The 18,408-nt window shown below is 42.3% G+C and overlaps 1 protein-coding gene across 3 annotated transcripts in view; it reads right to left on the reverse strand.

The window, feature by feature from the left end:
* The window catches only part of ARRDC1 (arrestin domain containing 1), a 201,869-nt gene extending 186,921 nt beyond the window's left edge, over nt 1-14,948 (reverse strand). For 2 of the 3 annotated variants that reach the window (XM_029611468.1, XM_029611467.1), the window contains exon 1: nt 14,680-14,948. In XM_029611468.1, the coding sequence (XP_029467328.1) occupies nt 14,680-14,797 (118 nt within the window). In that variant the 5' untranslated portion in view covers nt 14,798-14,948. The remainder of the gene's footprint in view (nt 1-14,679) is intronic. The other variant, XM_029611469.1, reaches the window with a different exon arrangement.
* Nucleotides 14,949-18,408: the final 3,460 nt, after the last annotated feature.

The following is an 18,408-nucleotide window of genomic DNA, read 5'->3' on the forward strand; positions in this document are numbered from 1 at the left end:
GAGTCCCCCCCCAAAGGCCCAGAAAGCTAAGAAACGATGTTAAGGAAAAAAAAGCTCTCTTGATTATAGTTTTAAATTGTAGATTCCACAGTGAACCAAAACCGAAATAATTCTGGACAGGTCCACCACATATGCATGTGTGACCCATCCATACCACAGCCCCACCAACAAAGTGAATATGCTGTCCTTAAATTCAGTGAAAAAAAAGAAAAATTGGATATTTGTATGTGCGATAAAGCACTCTCACCATCAATGTGTGGGATGTGTAGCCTGCCTAATCGCATCCCAGTCATCCTCATCTAAAGCAATTTGAAGATCACTGTTCTAAGCATCCATAAGACACTACAACTGATCTGGGATTTGATCTGTAATCACATATCTACAAAAGCTTAGACAATGCCCTACCCTTCACTCCCTTATCATATAGGAATCTTTAGATTTCAGGAAACAGAGGTTCCCAGCCCTTACTCTGAATTCTGGGCAAAGCATCTTGAATTTGCAAGAACATAGAATGTGTTCCTGAATGTACATGGAAAGAATCTTGAAGCTCTGAAAGGAAGCCCACCTGTCACCCCTTCCACATTTGCCAAACAAATCAATCCAGAGCCCCATATGTGGGAAAAAAAGGAACAGTAGGAAAATTCTGGATTTTTAACCAAGGGCGAATGGGAGACAGAACCTCAGCATTAATGATTTTAGAGACTTATATCCACCTCATGTCGTCATCTCCAAACTGAACAGACCCAACCTCTTTAGCCATTTCTCGCTGGGAAGCTGTTTCAGCCCCTTCATCATTTTGGTGACCCTTCTCTGTACCTTTTCCAATACAATTCTATCTTTTGAGATGCAGCCACCAGAACTGCACCAGCCTAACCATGGAGCATTAGAGGCATTATGACATTTTCTGTTTTATTATCCATTCCTTTCCTAATTCCTAACATATTCTGTTTGCAAGGAGAAGTCCTATTCACTGCAAAACTTCTCAAATGATTGCCGGACCCTAATGTACACCAACGATGTTGAAGGTTTTCTTGCATTTAACATGGCTGCAAGCACAGCCAGAGACTAGGCCCCATTACATAAGCATGCACTTTCAAATGCCAGGCCATAAGTGAGAAAAGTTCCGGATTCTCTATTAGATTAAGGCCTTACCAGAGAAGTCCCTGCCCCTTGGGCAAGAGTAAGGGGGGTCCTATCAGTAGGATGACTTAGGTCTACATAGCAAGGCCTTTGTCCAATTTGGGGCTACTAGTACTACAAGTCCCTCTATCCTTTATATGGTCCTGACCAGAGGCCACAGTAAGCAGATATAGTATTCTGCCTTGAGGCCACAGAATGTCTATGCCACTGAAGCTTGGCTCTGTCCTTGTAGCCATTAGGTCTGCCACCAGTAGCCCACAGAAATCTATCAGCTGGAAGGCCCCTGGGCTCAGCTCCCGCTATACCAGGTCCAATTTCTTCCTGTTGAGGATGTTGGCCTGACTTGTCCTTCCCTGTATGTGCTGCTCACTCACACAGCCAGGCTAAACCTAAACAACACCCAGACTAGTAGGAACCCAGGCCACTCTACAACAGTTAGCAGTCACCTCAAGCACAGCCATCAGTGAGATGCCAGCACTCTGATGACAGAACACTGAGGGGGAAGGCACTGATTTCTGCCAGTTTATTGGCACATTAAGGGCCTGATTTACTAAAGCTCTTTTCCCATACAAACCAAATAAGAAAAAAACTACCACTCTTTGTTGGGGCCAATGGGAAATGGGGGTGGTGCAGAAGCCTGCATTGAGAGGTCTTAGCTGCTAGTTCTTAAGTTTTTGGGCTGGTTCTAGAGTCAAGGGGAAAAAAAAAAAAAAAAAAAAGAAGGACTTGTGAATGTCTGCCCTGCATTTCTCTCAGTTCCCTACTGGGAAAGTAAAGAAAGGAGTGCCAGAGCAAGATAGTAAAATTAAATATTAAACAAAAAAGCTACAACATATAGCTAAGGACTCCATTTCTCATCTCATACTAGAAAACATTTAAGAAAAAAAATCACCGCCTATAAGTGAACATTTCTAAAAAGAGTGCAACATTTTATAAAGCTGACAAACTGCTGTTGTACCCCCAACGTATAAGTATTACTGTTTCTAGTAAGCACATAGACCACTGCTTTAATCTTTCACCCCTCTAACTAGGACATGAATACAATTAAGCCCATGCAAACCACAGACTACAGCCTGTAGCTGACTTCCTTAGTACATTTCTCCTTTCTAAAAAAAGGGAGTAAAGAGAAGACTACCAAACAGTTCAATCAGATCCTTTCAATTCTGGATTGTTCTCACTCTCAAACAGAACTTCCTAAAACTGGAATTAGTGCTCATCCTTCATAGCCAGCTCCAACATTATGAACAGCCTATCCAAATACTACAGACTTTGCATGGATACACAGTGCGTTCAGAAATTATTCAGACCCCTTCATGTTTTCCATATTTTGTTACATTACAGCCTTATTCTAAAATGGATAAGATGCATTTTTTTACCCCTCTTTAATCTACACACAATACCCCATATAATAAAGTGAAATCAAGTTCCTAGAAGTTTGTGCAAATTGTCCTGATGCAGCAAGGAGTTTTGTGCACAAACTCCTTTTAGTAAAGTCTTCACAGAGAAACCTCACGCTAATTAAGACGTTAGCTACTACTCAAAAAGCAGAGAGGTACTTAGCTTAACTCATGCTGGTGCAGAGACCTGCAATCAGGATTTATGTACAGAAAATATGCTTTGTGGTTCTACTACACTTTGAAGCAAGCTGGACATAAAGCTTTACAATAAAAAGAGGGAGCACTGCTATATACAGTATAGCCTAGCAGTTGGATGGGCTGATTGGGCTTTTTCTGCTGTCATTTACTGTGTTGTAGGTAATTGTGGAATCTGTGACTATTGCTATTACTGCTGTGTGACCTGGAGATTAAATGGGGATCCATTGCACTGGACTTCTGAAATGCCCTTTTTCTGATGAGGAATGTGAGATTTCTTGGATTGTCTGACTGAGCAAGTCCAGAGGAGTAGCTACAATCTGTCTTTAATGACTCCTGGATTGCAGTTCTGACTCTTTCAAAGCATGTAGTCTGAGTCAACTTTCTTGCAATTTTCTGCTCTTTTAAATGTAAGTGAACAGATTAGATGTTTGGGCTCAATGCTATACAAAACAAAAAATGCACAAAATACCTTAGTATTCAGCTAGCACAACTTTGATAAAGGCAAATAAATACTTAACACACATCAGCCACCATACATCTCCTGTCACAGGACAATTCAAGTTACTCCTCTGGGAGCATCCAATGTTTGTGTGTGTGGGGGGGGGGGGGGGTGGGGGGGGGGGTGTCAATCTCACATGGTATCTTAATTCAAGCAGTAAGTGTGACCCTAGCAAACACCGACTATTCCAACAGATGGAGGAAGCAAGCAATATACAACTGGTTCAGACATAGCTCTTCTCTGGGTATGGGGAAACTGCAGGTTGCCAATTTAAAGCAATACATTGCAACGGATATTAAAAAAAAAAATTGTCACTGCCTCTTGGGGTACTTGAGGAAAATCTGGGCTGTACACAAATTGAGTGCTTTTAAGGACAGTTTGCACTCCTGACAAAGTCTTCTGCATATACAGTATGGTTATTTCACAAATGAATGAGCACCGACTGTCCTAATACCATCTTCCAAACAGAATCTATAGTAACCTTTGAACTCTGCTCACAATGTTTTAGAGAACTTAAACAGCCCCAATTATGTGTAAACCATGAACAAAGCCCCACAGGCAAAGCAAAAAAAAAAAAAGAAAGGATGTAACACTAGCAATAGAAACTGATAGCCCCTTGGCTCAGAGAAAGCAGCTGAGGCCATGCCAAGGGGTAACCATGGTTACTGTAGAGCTGGCTAGCACCTTGGCAGGGCTCCAAGGTATCACAGTGTGAACAGGGAGTCAGGGCTAAAATGAGCTGAGCTCAAAACCAGGTAACAAGCAGCTCCTCCATCCCTAAAGTAAAAAACGTGGACAGCGTACGAGACATCTCCTCACAAGTCTCGCACATGTCAGAAAACGGACACCAAAAATGTTCTACGTAGTTCTCTCAGCAGTTAATGATTCCATGTAATATATCCTTTTAGTACTGAACTGAAATAGCACTAAAAGTTTTACAGCAACTTTTACTTAATGCTAGTCAAAATTATAAGTAAATAAACCTGGCAGCAGTTGTACAGAAATTCCTACATCAAAGTAGGAAAAAAAAAATATATATATATATATATTTTTTGTTTTCCTACTTTGATGCATATGGTTTGATGCCAGGTTTATTTACTTATAATTTTGACTAGCATTAAGTAAAAGTTGCTGTAAAATAAATATATATATATATATATATATATATATATACATACATACACACACACACACACACACACACACACACACACACACCAGTAGATGTTTGGTGCTCATCTGCTAATTACAGCACAAAAATCATACCATATTACTGGCCTTAAAAACACACAGCAGTAGAGACCACCACTTTCTCAGTACTTCATGGCTTTATTTGTTTATAGATATTTGATATTGCACCTTTCCTCAAAACATTGGTCTCAAGGCAGATTACAACATCTAAGTGAACAGAGGCATTGAATAGCTTATAATCAGGGTCCTTCATTTTCAGTTTAAACTTATTTTCACCCATAAATTCCAAATTTTTCCAAAAGATGACAATTGAAAAATTGGTTTAAATCACCCTAATTTTAGGCTGATTAAAGAGTGGCTCTAGAACTGTGGATGCAAAGCCTCTCACCACTGCAGGCCAAAGCATCTGCAGCATTTAAGTCCCCCCCACTAGCAAAAACACTTGCCCTCCAGTGCCACTGATGTAGCATTTCAAGTCCTGCTTCCCTCTAAGTGGCCAGTGTGTCTGCTGTCCAGTACTGCCAATTCAGCATTTTGAAGCAGGCCCTGCCCACCAGAAGCGCTTTCCTACAGGCTCCCTGTCCCCTCATAAAAGCAGAGGTGCAGTGCTGCCGAGCATGGGAACCTTAGTGCACATGCTGCCGAAGGAGAGAGGAGAAGCCTGGAGCCACCACCAGTAAGGATGACAGCTGCTGCAATGATGGGGAGAGAGAAGGACATTCTCACTGAGGGTGTGGGGAGAGAAAGGGCCCTGCCAGGCAGTGGATGGGAGAATCTGGATTAATACTGGTTTTTCTGTCCTGGCCTCTGTGCATCAAAATTAACTCAGATATGTACCCAGAAACATGAGTCGTTTTCTTTACACTGATTTTCTTCTGTTTTTGTTCTTGTCATAATAAACACTGATAAAGTTGCCAGGGGAAAAAAAAAAAAGATGAAGGTCCCTTCTTACAATCAATGAGAAAGTGAAAATGGAGTAGCAACAAGTATCCAGCATGGGAAACCCATTTGTGAAAAGTTTTAAGACCCAGTTAAGTCCTGTGAGCGGAGTTCTGGGCTGGAAGAAGTAGTTCTCATGGGGAAGGCATGGGTGAAAAACCTTGACTTCTGCTTTTTATCTGAATGTAAAGTAAAAAGGCTCCAGGCAGAGGGTTAGTAGTAAATTCATTCCAAATGTTTGGTGCATAGCAGCTGAGCGCGCGGAGTCTCATGCAAGACAATTTCGCAGCTTTAGTGGAGGAGCAGAAAAAGCCATTTGGGGAGATTGGAGTTCCCTGGAGGGTGCATAAGGGGAGAGAAGTTGAGAGGAAGTCAGGGGCCTGTCATTTCAAGCATTTGAAGACAACACACAGTTTCGAATTTCATCAAAAAGCATCACCAAGAGCCAGTGAAGTTAGAGGAATAAGCTTGATATAATCAGTTGCTTTTGCATCCACCAAAATTCTCTTAGCAGTATTTTGTAGGAGCTGGAGACACTTCATACGGTATTATGAGATGCTGGTGTATAGAGCAGCAGTTCAATCGGTGTGTCGCAACACACCGGTGTGTCGTGCACATCCTGTTTTCCTGCTGCTCTTCCCTCCCTCTCTACACCCCAGCGAAAAAAAGCGCAAAGAATTCAAACGAACACTGCTGCTATTCCTGCCTGTGATATCAGCACATTAAAGCCCGGAGAGGAACAGCAGCAGTGTTTTTGGAAGCCAGCAACATGGCCTTTTCTTCTTCCTGCCCCTGCGGCCTGGAAGAGGACGTGATGTTTCCCGGGCACGTGAGAAGAAGAAAGGGCCATGTTGCTGCTGCCGCCACCACTGCAGAAATTGTGTCCCCAGGTTCCCAAGACTCCCCCCAGTGGGAAGAAACAGCACAGTCTGAGAATGTAGCCAGGAGGACTTCCTGCTATGCGGCTGTTTGGAAAATCAGCTGTTAAGTGCCCCAGGTCTGCAGAGAATGTCCTAGTTCTGCTCAGGTCAGGGTAGTTCCTGTAGATACAGAGTATGTGGTTTACATTTAGCCCTGTGACGATCAGGTGTCCAGTGTCACACATATGAGAGCCATCTGTCAGGTGTGTCCCAACAGAAGAAAGGTTGAGAACCACTGGTATAGAGAATGGCAGTAACTGATTCTGCTAATTAGCTTGATGCCTTGTGTCTCAAGGAAATTGCAGAGCTGTCAGATTTGACACAAATATATGAAAGGGGCCCTTACTACTTTAGAAATCTGAAGTTCCATTGTGACCCCCCCCCCCCAGGCTGACTGACTCCTTAGTATGTAAGCTGTCTGCTAGTGAGGGATGGCCTGTATGTTGAGAGATTGAAGACTGAGCCATAGGCGTCCTGATTTTGATGGGTTTAAGTTTGAGTTTGTGTTTATTAAGCCATTGGGCTTTTGCTTTAAAAAGGTAGTTATCAAGATTGATAATGGATGACATTTGATCAGATCCTATTTTATTGTAGAGGTGTAGGTCATCCACAAATAGGTGGCACTCTATGCCAAAAGGACTAGATGAGATCATAGACATGACCCAGATGTTTAAATAGTATTAAGGAGAGGACCCAGCCCGAGGTACTCCAAAGTGAGTTCTCTAGGGCTGGACATTTGTTGGCCCATATAACTGATTTGTATTCTGTTGCAGAGGAATGATTCAAACCATTTTGGAGCCATGCCATAGATGCCAATGTCCTTTAGGCATTGAGTCAGGAATTTGTGATCAACTACATCAAACTCACTAGAGGATTTTTTTCCTTTAGTGAGTGTCTGCCCTGAAGTCAGACAATGGGATTAAGTTTGGGGGTAGTCATAATGAATTCACCTGCAGCAGAGGAGTTGTTACATTCATGGGATGGTTGTAGACAAAAGTGAGCAATGCAGAGGGATGAATGGATAGCTTACATTTTTCTCTGTGAAGTTGGCAGTCTTTGGTCGTGTAACCCTCTGAGTTGGTAGGAGTTTGGGTTTCTGGTCTGAAGACAGTTCTTACTAGATGAAAGCTTGAGTGGTTGATGGACAATTCTAGCTGTTTGGAAATGCAGCCTTAGCTAGCCAGATAGCTGCTTTGTATTTGTTTTGTTTTTTTAATGCTCTTTGCCAATATGAAGGGTCATATACCTTTTTTTTTTTTTTTTTAATTATTTGTTTCCACTATGCCCATTCAAGTTGTCTGGATTGTTGTTTATGGACAGAGACCTTCACTGAACCATGACCCTGGCAGGAATAGATTTGAGGGGGGCTACAGTCTCAACTGTAGTGGATAATTCATTCCATTCTTGGACTAGAAGTTTGGTGGGTCTGAGGTGGTAGCTGATGTACAAATGTCAAGACTTTAGGTTTCACTTGTAATATAAGCAAGTTTTCTGGTTAGATTTGCTTTGGAAAAGGAATGGTGGCTTAGACAAGCTTATAGTCCGATCAGGAGACAGGGATCACGGATGCTAAGTGATTGGAAAATTCCTTGGCTAGAGATCCAAGCTGTGTGGATAAAATACATTGCAGAAGAAAAGATGATAGCATTTGAAAAGAGTTCCTTGCTGGGATTTTCAACAATGATCAATGGCCCTAAGATAATTTAGAGTTACCATTGCACAAGGTCTTCAGTTTGCAAACTAGTCACAATACAGCCAAACGAAAAATGTACAAGAGGGGACTCCACTCATGATCCCAGGAGAGTCACACTGGAGTAACAGTACCACACAGTGTCAATGCCCCAGGAACATACGAGTTCCTTTCAATGCTTGGCTGAAGTTCTTGTGTCCAAGACTTACACCAGTCCTAGTCATACTCCTGTGTGTTATTCACCCTGTCTTGCCACAAGACGTGCACCTAGTTATGATCATTGCACATCAGAGGCCAGATGTGCCTAGAGCTCTCTCCTCTATAGGGAAAACGCTTAGCACACCTAGCCTTATAATTATATCGTCTACTTAGCCTTAATTATCAAGCTGTTTCCCTAGTTGACTATTTCTTAATTTGTTTTGGTTTCAGTACAATGCACTTAAATTCACTTAGGCGGGGGGGGGGGGGGGGGGGGGTGCCTCGGACCTTATCACATGATATTTTACACTGAGCCAGGTTTGATTTTTCATTCAGGAAATTAAAAACCTTGAAATGTTACAAAGTGAAAGTTACAAGGGGGGGGGGGAAAAAAAATAAAAAAGAGAAACAGCAATGCAATTGTATTACAAACCTCAGTCACCTATCAGCCAGATAACTTTCTCAGTGCTAGAGGTATTTAATACAAAAAAAAAGAACCTCATGAATCACCAAAATCCTACCAGCAGGATCAGGAAAACAAGTCACTTGTGTTTATTGGCACAGAAATTACATTTCTGGGCTCTGTTGGAAATCAACATATGAATTATCCAAAGAATGCATGGATGCGTGGTCCACAGATGTGTGGTCTTGAAAGCTTATTTAAAGCTAATGCTCTTGATAAAAATATAGTTTTACAATAGTAATTAATCTCTGCATTAGAAAAACATGTTACATATAGCATGTACATATGGAACAGCTGAATTAAGTTGAAACTAGTTTTGGACCTTCATGCTGAAAATGTAACGGGGGGGGGGGGGGGGGGGGGGGAAGACACGGACATGTCTATTTTGATAGTTTTGGAGAATTCAAGTTTTAAAAATTAAAATTTTACTAAAATCTAAAGCTCTTCCTCTTGAGGAGGCTATTCAGAAGACCTGGGAAGGAACTCTTCCTTTAAATGAGCATCCTCACAATTCACATATTTTGGACTATAAATTCCAGTTCAGACTGAGTTATATAAGCTGAATATGGTTTCCACTGCTTATAATGGAGTGTCATTTCTTCATTGTGATTGGAACAGTTGCCCTGTTTAAAATGACGCTTATGCCTAATTTTTTTTTTTTATATAGAAGTGCAGATATTACCACGTTGGCTCACTTTAAAGGATGAAAAGTATTTGATTTCTCTGCCATCCCAATGTCTTAAGACCAGAAGAATGTGGCATCACATGTCAACGGATTAAATTTACCTGATTTTAGGATTTACACTGCGGCTTGCTAGCTGCCGACGTATGGAAACGGTAGGAGGGTTATTGGCATTGCACACCTGGAATAGATTCAATACCAGCCCCTTCTTTCCTGGGGAACTGCTGCTGCAGCATCATGATCTTTAAGGTTCCTTTTTTTAAGAAATTACCCCTTTTATTTTGGCTAAGAACGGAGGCGGCTCATTTATTTATTGAATTTTATATACCATCATTCAGATGTACCATCACAACGGTTCACAAAAGTTTAAAGGAAATACAATAAAATGACAAAATTAAAGTTACATATAAAAAGTATCTAGCTTTCTGCCCCTTAAAGACAAATCTGAGTGTCAGCCAAGATTACAAGGGTGCTCTTTCAACGACTGGTTTCATTTAGGTGTTGAAAATAATCTTGAGCTATGCAATACAAAAGCAGCAACTTTTTTTTTTTTTTAAACAAATGCAAAACTAAGTATGCTCAAACTCCTTTGCCATCACTTCTCTTCAGAGCAGGCATTAAGTCCAAAGCCTACAAAGCTCACAGTTCTAGGCTTTTTGCTTGTGATTCTTTAGAGGCAGAAACCCTGGAGTATGGGGTCTCAGAAATAAAATTGCTATTTGGTATAAATTAAGGTTAAATCGGATTTGATATGAGTTTCCTTGCTGACTCACAAGTGGAACTTTTAAGATATAAATGTACTTGTTCCCAAAACTTGCATAAAAGTTTCATAGATATTAAGATGCAGGAAATGAAAAATTAAAATGATTGCGTTTACTATGTGCCATCTGTGCTCTCTTATGGCTATTTTAGATTCAAGTTTATGTGGGAAGTGTAAGATGGCAAATGGAACTCTGACTCACAATTATGTGGTGTGTTAAATTTGATTTTTGGGGACGATTTGCTATTTATAAGATTTTTATCTAAGCCTTCCATTTCTGGGTGACAATAGGTCTATAGATCACTTAAGAGCAATTTCTATAGGCTTTCAAAACTTTGCTCAAATTGCTATTTTAATGGCCAGGCTTTGCATTTTGAAACATTAGGTAGAAGAAAAAAAATTCTCCTTCCTTTGAATCATGGTACCAATTGATGATTGATTGGATGAAGATTGAAACATTGGATATTTTAATTCTTAAACTGCCTGAAATTTGTTTTATATGCTCTTAACTAGATTCCTTTAAAAATAAGTTGAAACAGACTAGGTTTTCCATATTTAGAGTCTGATCATTGCTTTGATGTTAGGTGTGAATGGATATTTGTTTCATGTGCCGACTGCTCGGCATTTGTGTTTCTGAAAATAAGTTGCATCAGGTCACATACAGTAAAATTAAAAATCAGGAAACACAGAAGTAAGTGCTATTTTGATGCATTTACAGTTGTACTCATAAGTTTACATATTCCTGGAAAAAGGTTTGTAAGATGTGTAGCATTAAGAAAACATGAGTAATAAGACAAAATGTTTTAAAGTAAGCTATTATGCATCACAGAATAGCACAATTATTAAACTATATCAAGGGAAATAATAAAAATGGTCCTGTTCAAAAGTTTGCATAGCCTAAGTTCTTAATATCATGTATTGCCCCCTTTTGCATCAATGACGGCTTGCAGTCTTTTGTGATAGCTGTGAATGAGGCCTTTATTTTCTCATGTGGTAAAGCTTCCCATTGCTCTTGGCAAAAAGCCTCCAGATCCTGTAAATTCTTTGGTTGTCTGGCATGAACTGCATGTTTGAGTTCTCCCCAAAGTGGCTCGATGTTGAGATCAGGAGACTGATGGCCACTCCAGAACCTTCACTTTCTTCTGCTGCAGCCACTGAAGGGTCAACTTGGCCTTATGTTTCAGATCACTGTCATGTGGGAACGTCCAAGGGTGCCCCATGCACAGCTTCCTGGCTGATAAACGCAAATTCTCCTCCAATATTTTCTGATAAGATGCTGCATTCATCCTGCCAACAATTTCCTATAGCTCACACACTCAAAACAGCAGAGATCCACCTCCATGCCTCGCTGTAAGGATGGTGCGCTTCTCCTCATAACATTTATCGTTGTGATCATAAAGTTCTATTTTGGTCTCATTACTCAAAATTATTTTGTTCCTTAAGTTTTGAGGCTTCTCTAGGTGCTTTTACGCATATTGTAAGCAGGCTGTTTCATGGTATTGGTGCAGCAATGTTTTTCTGGCAACTTTACCATGCAGCCCGTTTTTGTTCAAGTATCTCCTTATCATGCTTGCTGAAACACCCTTAGGGAATAGCCCCTGCTATTAATTGCATCAGTAGCATGGGATCTTCTTAGTGTTTGGGTAATTGCCAGGTTCTTGTGGCCTGGTTTTTGGCCTCTGTTGGAAACAGGATGCTGGGCTTGATGGACCCTTGGTCTGTCCCAGTATGGCAATTTCTTATGTTCTTACCACTGTTTCAGAATAGCCTGTATTTCAGTAGAAGTTGCTTGTGGGTTTTCTTTGCATCCCAACACATTTTCCTGGCAGTTGTCTCTGAAATATCTCAGTCTACACCTTGGTATTAACAGAACCCATAATTTTCTACTTCTTGATCAGAGTTTGAACAATATCAATTGGCATTTTCAAATATATTTTTAAATCCTTTGCCTGATTTATCAAGTTGTATTATTTTTGCCTACAGATCATTTGACAGTTCTTTTGCTTTCCCTATACTTTAGTAACCAAAAGACAATGAGCCCTGGATGAAATACACAAGGGTTCCTCAATAGCTAAGAAATTCATTGACTATTTATACACAGACACTAATTGACAAGTTACAGGTGTGGATACCTACCTTTCATTGCCATCTCAACCTGTGAATGTCATCTTGAGTGTATATTATCAGCCTAAACAGTCGAGTATGCAAACTTTTGAACAGGACCATTTTATTATTTCCCTTATTACTATGGCTTGTTTAATGATTGTACTATTCTGTATTGCATATTTTTAATGTTTCAAATTAAACTAACATGTATTTGATCACTCGTGTTTTCTTAAAATGCTACACATCTTACAAATTCTGCCAGGGATATGTAAGTTTATGAACACTACTGTAAAAATGTGAAAAAACATGGGGACATAGTAGCCAATTAATGGGCTGGGGAGTCAAGGTCAAATCTTGCTTCTGTCATACTCGCCTTGTTAACTTGGATAAGAACTTTTTCTCCAGTTGTTTTGCAGCCTAATTTAAAACAAGCGCGCGTGTGCCATTCTGAAGTGTATGATTTTACAAGACGCCTACTACACATAAGTATACTGCTAATTTTAAGAGATTACTCAAACAAACCCACCTCGAGTACCTTCCATTGGACTTTGCTAGCTTTAATGCATATATATGTAAGAGGATTTTGAAAACATGCTCGTGCAAGGGACATTCCCAGTTTCCAATTAGTCCACAAGTCTGCCCAATCAATATCAAGGTCTTCCAGATGCCTCTAGTTCTTCATCCTGCATGTCCCTCAATTGATCCAGACCCCTCACCCTGTCTGTAAGCCCTAAAATGTGAGATCTGCAGATTTGCTCCTCATCTGAAGCAGTAGTAACCTTAAGTAGATAACAAACCGCCATGCACTGCAGCCTTCGGTTTTAAAATACGGAGTCATGTGTGTAACAGTTGGCCCCACCCTAGAATGCCCATGCCCTGCCCCCCTTATTTTTGGTATGCACATATATACACGTAAATTGCGACTTTTAAAATTGCATGTCTGGGCATTTTTGCACCAGCAACATTTTTAAAATTGACTTCTTAAATTTTAAGATCTCTACAACAGGGACTTATTGTACATGTATACAGTTTGTTATAAAACATCCTGTTAGTGTGCTAAATAAAATCTTAATTTGTATGTTCATTCATTCAATAAAATGGTACTAAAGCCTGCAAAGAGTCAGCTTGGTATTCTGCATTAAGAATCTACTACTATCCTAAGAAGCTGGATACAATTCTAATATTCTTGGTCAAGTTTATAATATAGTAATGCTTGCCTTGCAGCAGCTGTTAGAGATTTCACGTTCCTCATGGAGTTACCAGACTAATTAACTCAAAACACAAGAACCACCACTATATAAATCAGTGCACGTCATCCACTGAGCACAAGCAGCCCGATTCAACTGGGGGTTTTTTTTTCCTCTCACATTCTGTACTTCCGGAGCAACACATTCTATGAATAAGAGCATTTGTTAAGGAGATGTAGAAAGAGATACCAAATCTTTAATGGGTAAGATTACACAAGAAAAACGATAGAAAATGAAATACAATTAAAGCAAAGTCAGAACTCACAAAGTTATGTCAACTTTTCACACAAACTGCATAAGGAAGTAAGATGGGCAGAAACATAAAACCGAAGCTCTAATTTTCTTTTTGTTGGGGGGGGAAGTAGGGGAAAGATGATTGAAAAGAGAAGACAGACAGTTATAGTTTACAGACTTTTGCTGCCTCTTAATCTTTCAATGATCATGGCTAGCCAAGTAAAAGTGTTTTCAGATTCAGATATGGTCATTAGCCCTGCTTCGGGGGATGGGAGAGCGGATTACAAAAATAAACATATATCGGTCTTTCGAGGGTAGTGATCGATGCCGTGTACCCCTGAAACACATCCTGCTCCTGGCCTCAGACACCTACTGCAGCGCACCTGCCACAAAGGAGGGAGGAAGGGGAGGAGGAAGAAAAGTGCAAGTTACAAAAACAAATCAGGAGCACGGGGAGAGGAAGTTCACTCCGCACAAAGGAAACACCGCGGCCAACTCTTCAGCCGTTCCCTCGACGCCGGCGACTGCCACAAACTTCAAAACTTACACGATACAGAGCAACGGTTCTCTTCCAGCTAAAATCCGTGAGAGCAGGAGGGAGGAGGCTTTCCTAGAAGGAAATTCGAGTCACTTTCTCCTTTCTGGGCCTCGATCGGGGGGGGGGGGGTTGAGATCGAGAGAGAGCCTCCGGCTGGTTCTGGATTCACTCGGCAGCAGCGAGAGGGGAGAGGGGGGGGGGGGGGGCTATCAAGGAAGGGAAGACTGACTGGATCCTCGGAAAGCCTGGGTTCCGGTACCGTCTCCGATCCCGAAGCAGATTGCAAAGAAGGGTCGAGGCTAACCCGGGTTCGGGACCGTTTTTCTAGTCCAGCGTACTGGGGCAGTGCCGAGGTGACTGACTTACTTCGATTCCGGACTCACCTTTACTGAACAGTGACCCCCCCCCCCCTCCACAACTATGGCCCTCGGGTAAAAGGGTGGGCGGGTACCGGTTCTGGCTCCGATTCGAACTCACCTTTATAAGGCAGGGGCCCCGTCAGGCGCAGGGTGACGGTCCCGGGCAGTGGTTCCCCGGGGCTGTAGATTACACGGCTATTGCTCAGGCTGATCTCGAAGTGCTGCACTCTTCCCATGATTGGACGGGGACCGGCGGGAGCAGACGGAACCGAGCGGAAGAGAACAGACAGCACTACCGGAACCCCGGCACCCTCCGCCACCGCGCGCCGACTGAACTCAGCGCGCACCAGCCAGCCAGTCTGGCTACCTGCTCTGTGACATCACTGCCGTGGAACGGCCCCGCCCCTTAAAGGAGCTGCGCTCGCGCCGCCCCTCCGGCGCCCGGGCCCTGCACAGTGCACACGCAGGGCGTGCGCGACGTTCTTCTCTACGTTTATAGGTCTTGTTGACTGTTGGCAGGATCTCTCTTGATGAGCGGAGACGTGTACCTTTCTTAGATGATAAGAGACCCTTTCTTCTGCCCACAGGCCCAGATAGAGAGGTATAGGCAAAAGCCTAGGACAACAGAGTTTGAAGGCACCAAATACCAAGGCCAAAGAGAAGCCTGCTTCCAGGGCTGGTGCAAGAGTATTTGGTGTCCTAGATGAACCTTCGGTCAGGCATCTCCACTCCCCTAACTTACCTATTGGCCCCAGCTGCATAGCGCTCCCTCCTATGGGGTCTGGCAAAGCACCCCTGCCCACCCCAATGTTGGCATTCTAAGCACTCTGCCAATGAGCACCAAATTCTTAAATGCAGCCCTGCCTGCGCAGCATCACCTGTTAATTATTACCTAATAGGTAAAGCATCTAAAACAGGATTTCCCAAATATGTCCTGGTGACCGCATAGCCAGTTGGGTTTTCAGGATATCTGAAATTAAAATGCACATACTGAGTCTTCAATGTAGGCAAATTTATCTCATACATATTCAGATTTCCTGAAAACACCACTAGGTTTGGAAAGCCCTGATTAACACATTGTAAATTTTTAGTTAGTTTATAATAATTTTTGCTTTACTTTTAAAAAGTGCTGTGGAAAAACAGCTCCCATAGCCTCTGCCCTGAAACATTTCCACTGCTGTTGCACTTTGCCCCTGCACTGTATGGGATTTAGAGGTAGAGAGTATGTCAGCGCTGATTTTCAAAAGGATTTATGCACATAAAACCTGATTTTGAAAATTGCCCAGGGTGGGGTTTGTGGGTGTAAAAGTACATGCAGACACAATTTCACACATATACTAGAAACAGGCAGTCCAGTGGCAGAGTTGGGGCAGGGAAATCATTTGTGCACATATTTTTGATAGTATACACTGTGGGGCGGATTTTCAAAGGGTTACACTCATAACCCCGAAAACCCGCTCCTGCGCGCGCAAGCCCTGGGACGTGCATATGTCCCGGGGCTCGAAAAAAGTGGTGGGGTGTGGGCGGTCCGGGGCAGGGGCGTGGCCAGAGGGCTCCGAAGGCCCTCTAGGCTGGGGGATCGCACGCCAGCACTTGGCCGGCACGCGCAACCTACGCCTGCCCAGAGGCAGGCGCAACTTATCTAACAAAGGTAAGGGGGGGGTGGAAGGAAAGTTCCCTCCAAGGCCGCTCCGATTTCGGAACGGGGAAAGCCATCGGGGCTCCCCTAGGGCTCGGCGCACAAGATGCACAAGTGTGCACCACCTTGCTCACGCCGACCCCAGATTTTATAACATGCGTGTGCATGTACATTCGAAAATCTGGCCTTATATGTGTACATTTACACCTGCTGTCACACTGGTTCCATGAACACCTGCTGAGATTCAAAGCAGACTTTTGTGCATAAGTCCACTTTGAAAATTCAGGCTCAAGTCTGCATGTACTCTCTACACCAGAGGTCAATATTCTAAAGCATTTATCTGGATAACTTGTAAGTTATCCAGATAAATGCCTACTTTTAAATATCACCGGCACTTAGGGAGATTATGGGATGTGCAGGGCAGAGATGAACAAATTATCTGGCTAACTCTGATATTAGGAGTTAGCAGAATAAGTTATTCAGCTATCTTTAAACATCTACAGGAAAAGGATTACAGTTTTCCAGGAATATGTTCCTGGAAAACTTTAACTTAACCGACTTTATTCAAAAGTTATAGCTGGCTGAACAGAGCTAGGGGAAAACAAAAGTTCAGCTGACTGGTCCTCCCAGCCCAATCCCCCCAGTAAAAACAAGGCAGGCCCAGCTGGCCAATTCCCCCCTCCCCCCCTTCAAAAAAAATGTATCTTTGCAGGCTTATAAAGCCAGAAAGCCTCCCTCCCAGCTCCCCTCCATACCAAAAGTGAATATATAAGTTTAGCCAAAGTCTTCATCAGGAGGTTACTCTCCCCCCCCCCCCCCACTCTAAGCACCCCAATCTATTTCTCCTGCTCCATCCGAATCCCACCCCGAAATCCTTTACCATGGGAACTCAGAGCAAGCATCCCAGCTCCCTCAGTTTTGCTATGTATGTATCCTAGTACAGCCCACGCATCATTTTATTGATCCACCTCCAGAAATAAACACAATTCTCAAGATGGAGTATCACTAAGGACCTGTAAAGAGGTAATATTACAATATTGCTTCCCTCTTTCTACTAGTGACACCACACTTTATGCACTCAAGTATATTATTAGCTTTCTCAACTGCTTTGTCACACTAACGGTCTACCTTGAGGTCAGCAGCGATGACCTCATCCTTCCACATCACTCCTCTCCCCCACCACATACTGTATACACACACATCCAGATCTCTTTCTTTTGGTGATTGCTCATTCCCCTCCAACATGGTATTTAATCCTTGGATTCCTGCACCCTAAATGCATGATTTTTTTGTTTTGGATGAAAGTGTAATTGATCATTCTTGCAGTTTCAGAAAGTCATCTGTCATCTTATCTCTCCCCCTTGACCCTGTCTGGTTCACTCTGTTGCAGATTTTATCATCTGCAGACACTTTCCCTTCTAATCTTTCTACGATATTGCTTATAAAAACATTGAAGAGGATTGGACCTAAAACTAAGCACAGTGGGACACCACTGATCACATTTCTTTCATCAGAGTGGACTCCACTGACTACCAGTCTCTGAGTCTTGTTCAATCAACTTTTCACCCAATTTGCAATTTTTCTTCCAGCTCCCAGCTTTGCTAGTATACTTCCCAATCTTTTATGTGGATCAAAATCTCAATAGGCCACATCTAGTGCACACCCCTGATCTACTACTCTGGTCACCTCATGAAAGAAATCAATTACCGGTAAGTTTATTTGGCAAGATCTTCCCCATTAAATCATACAGCTTATGATCCTGTAACCTTGAATGGCATTTTACTTTTTATTCTGCTTTTTCAGGCACTTCAAATCAGATTATAGTCAACTGCTGTAGGTATTTCTCTGACCCAGGGGGTTCACAATCCAATTTTGTACATGAGGCAATTGGGGGGGGGGGTTAAGTGATTTGGCCAAGGTCACAGGAGCAGCAGCAGGATTTCAACTTTGGTTGCCCTGGTTTCCAGCCCATGGCTCTAACCATAGGCTACTCCTTTAGTTCCTTCTAGTTTCAAGGTACTGCATTACACCTTCATTCAGTACTATTTCCATTATTTTGCCCACCACTGATGAAAACTAACAGTTTTCTGTTACCTCCTTGTTCCTACCCTGGTGGAATAATACAACATCTGAGAACCTCTGTTTCAAGTGATAACTTGAATAGACCTGTAACTGCCATAGCCTTGTTTACTTTCAGTTGTACCGGGC

Source organism: Rhinatrema bivittatum, chromosome 8 (assembly GCF_901001135.1).
Source record: "Rhinatrema bivittatum chromosome 8, aRhiBiv1.1, whole genome shotgun sequence".
Classification (NCBI taxonomy): Eukaryota; Metazoa; Chordata; class Amphibia; order Gymnophiona; family Rhinatrematidae; genus Rhinatrema; species Rhinatrema bivittatum.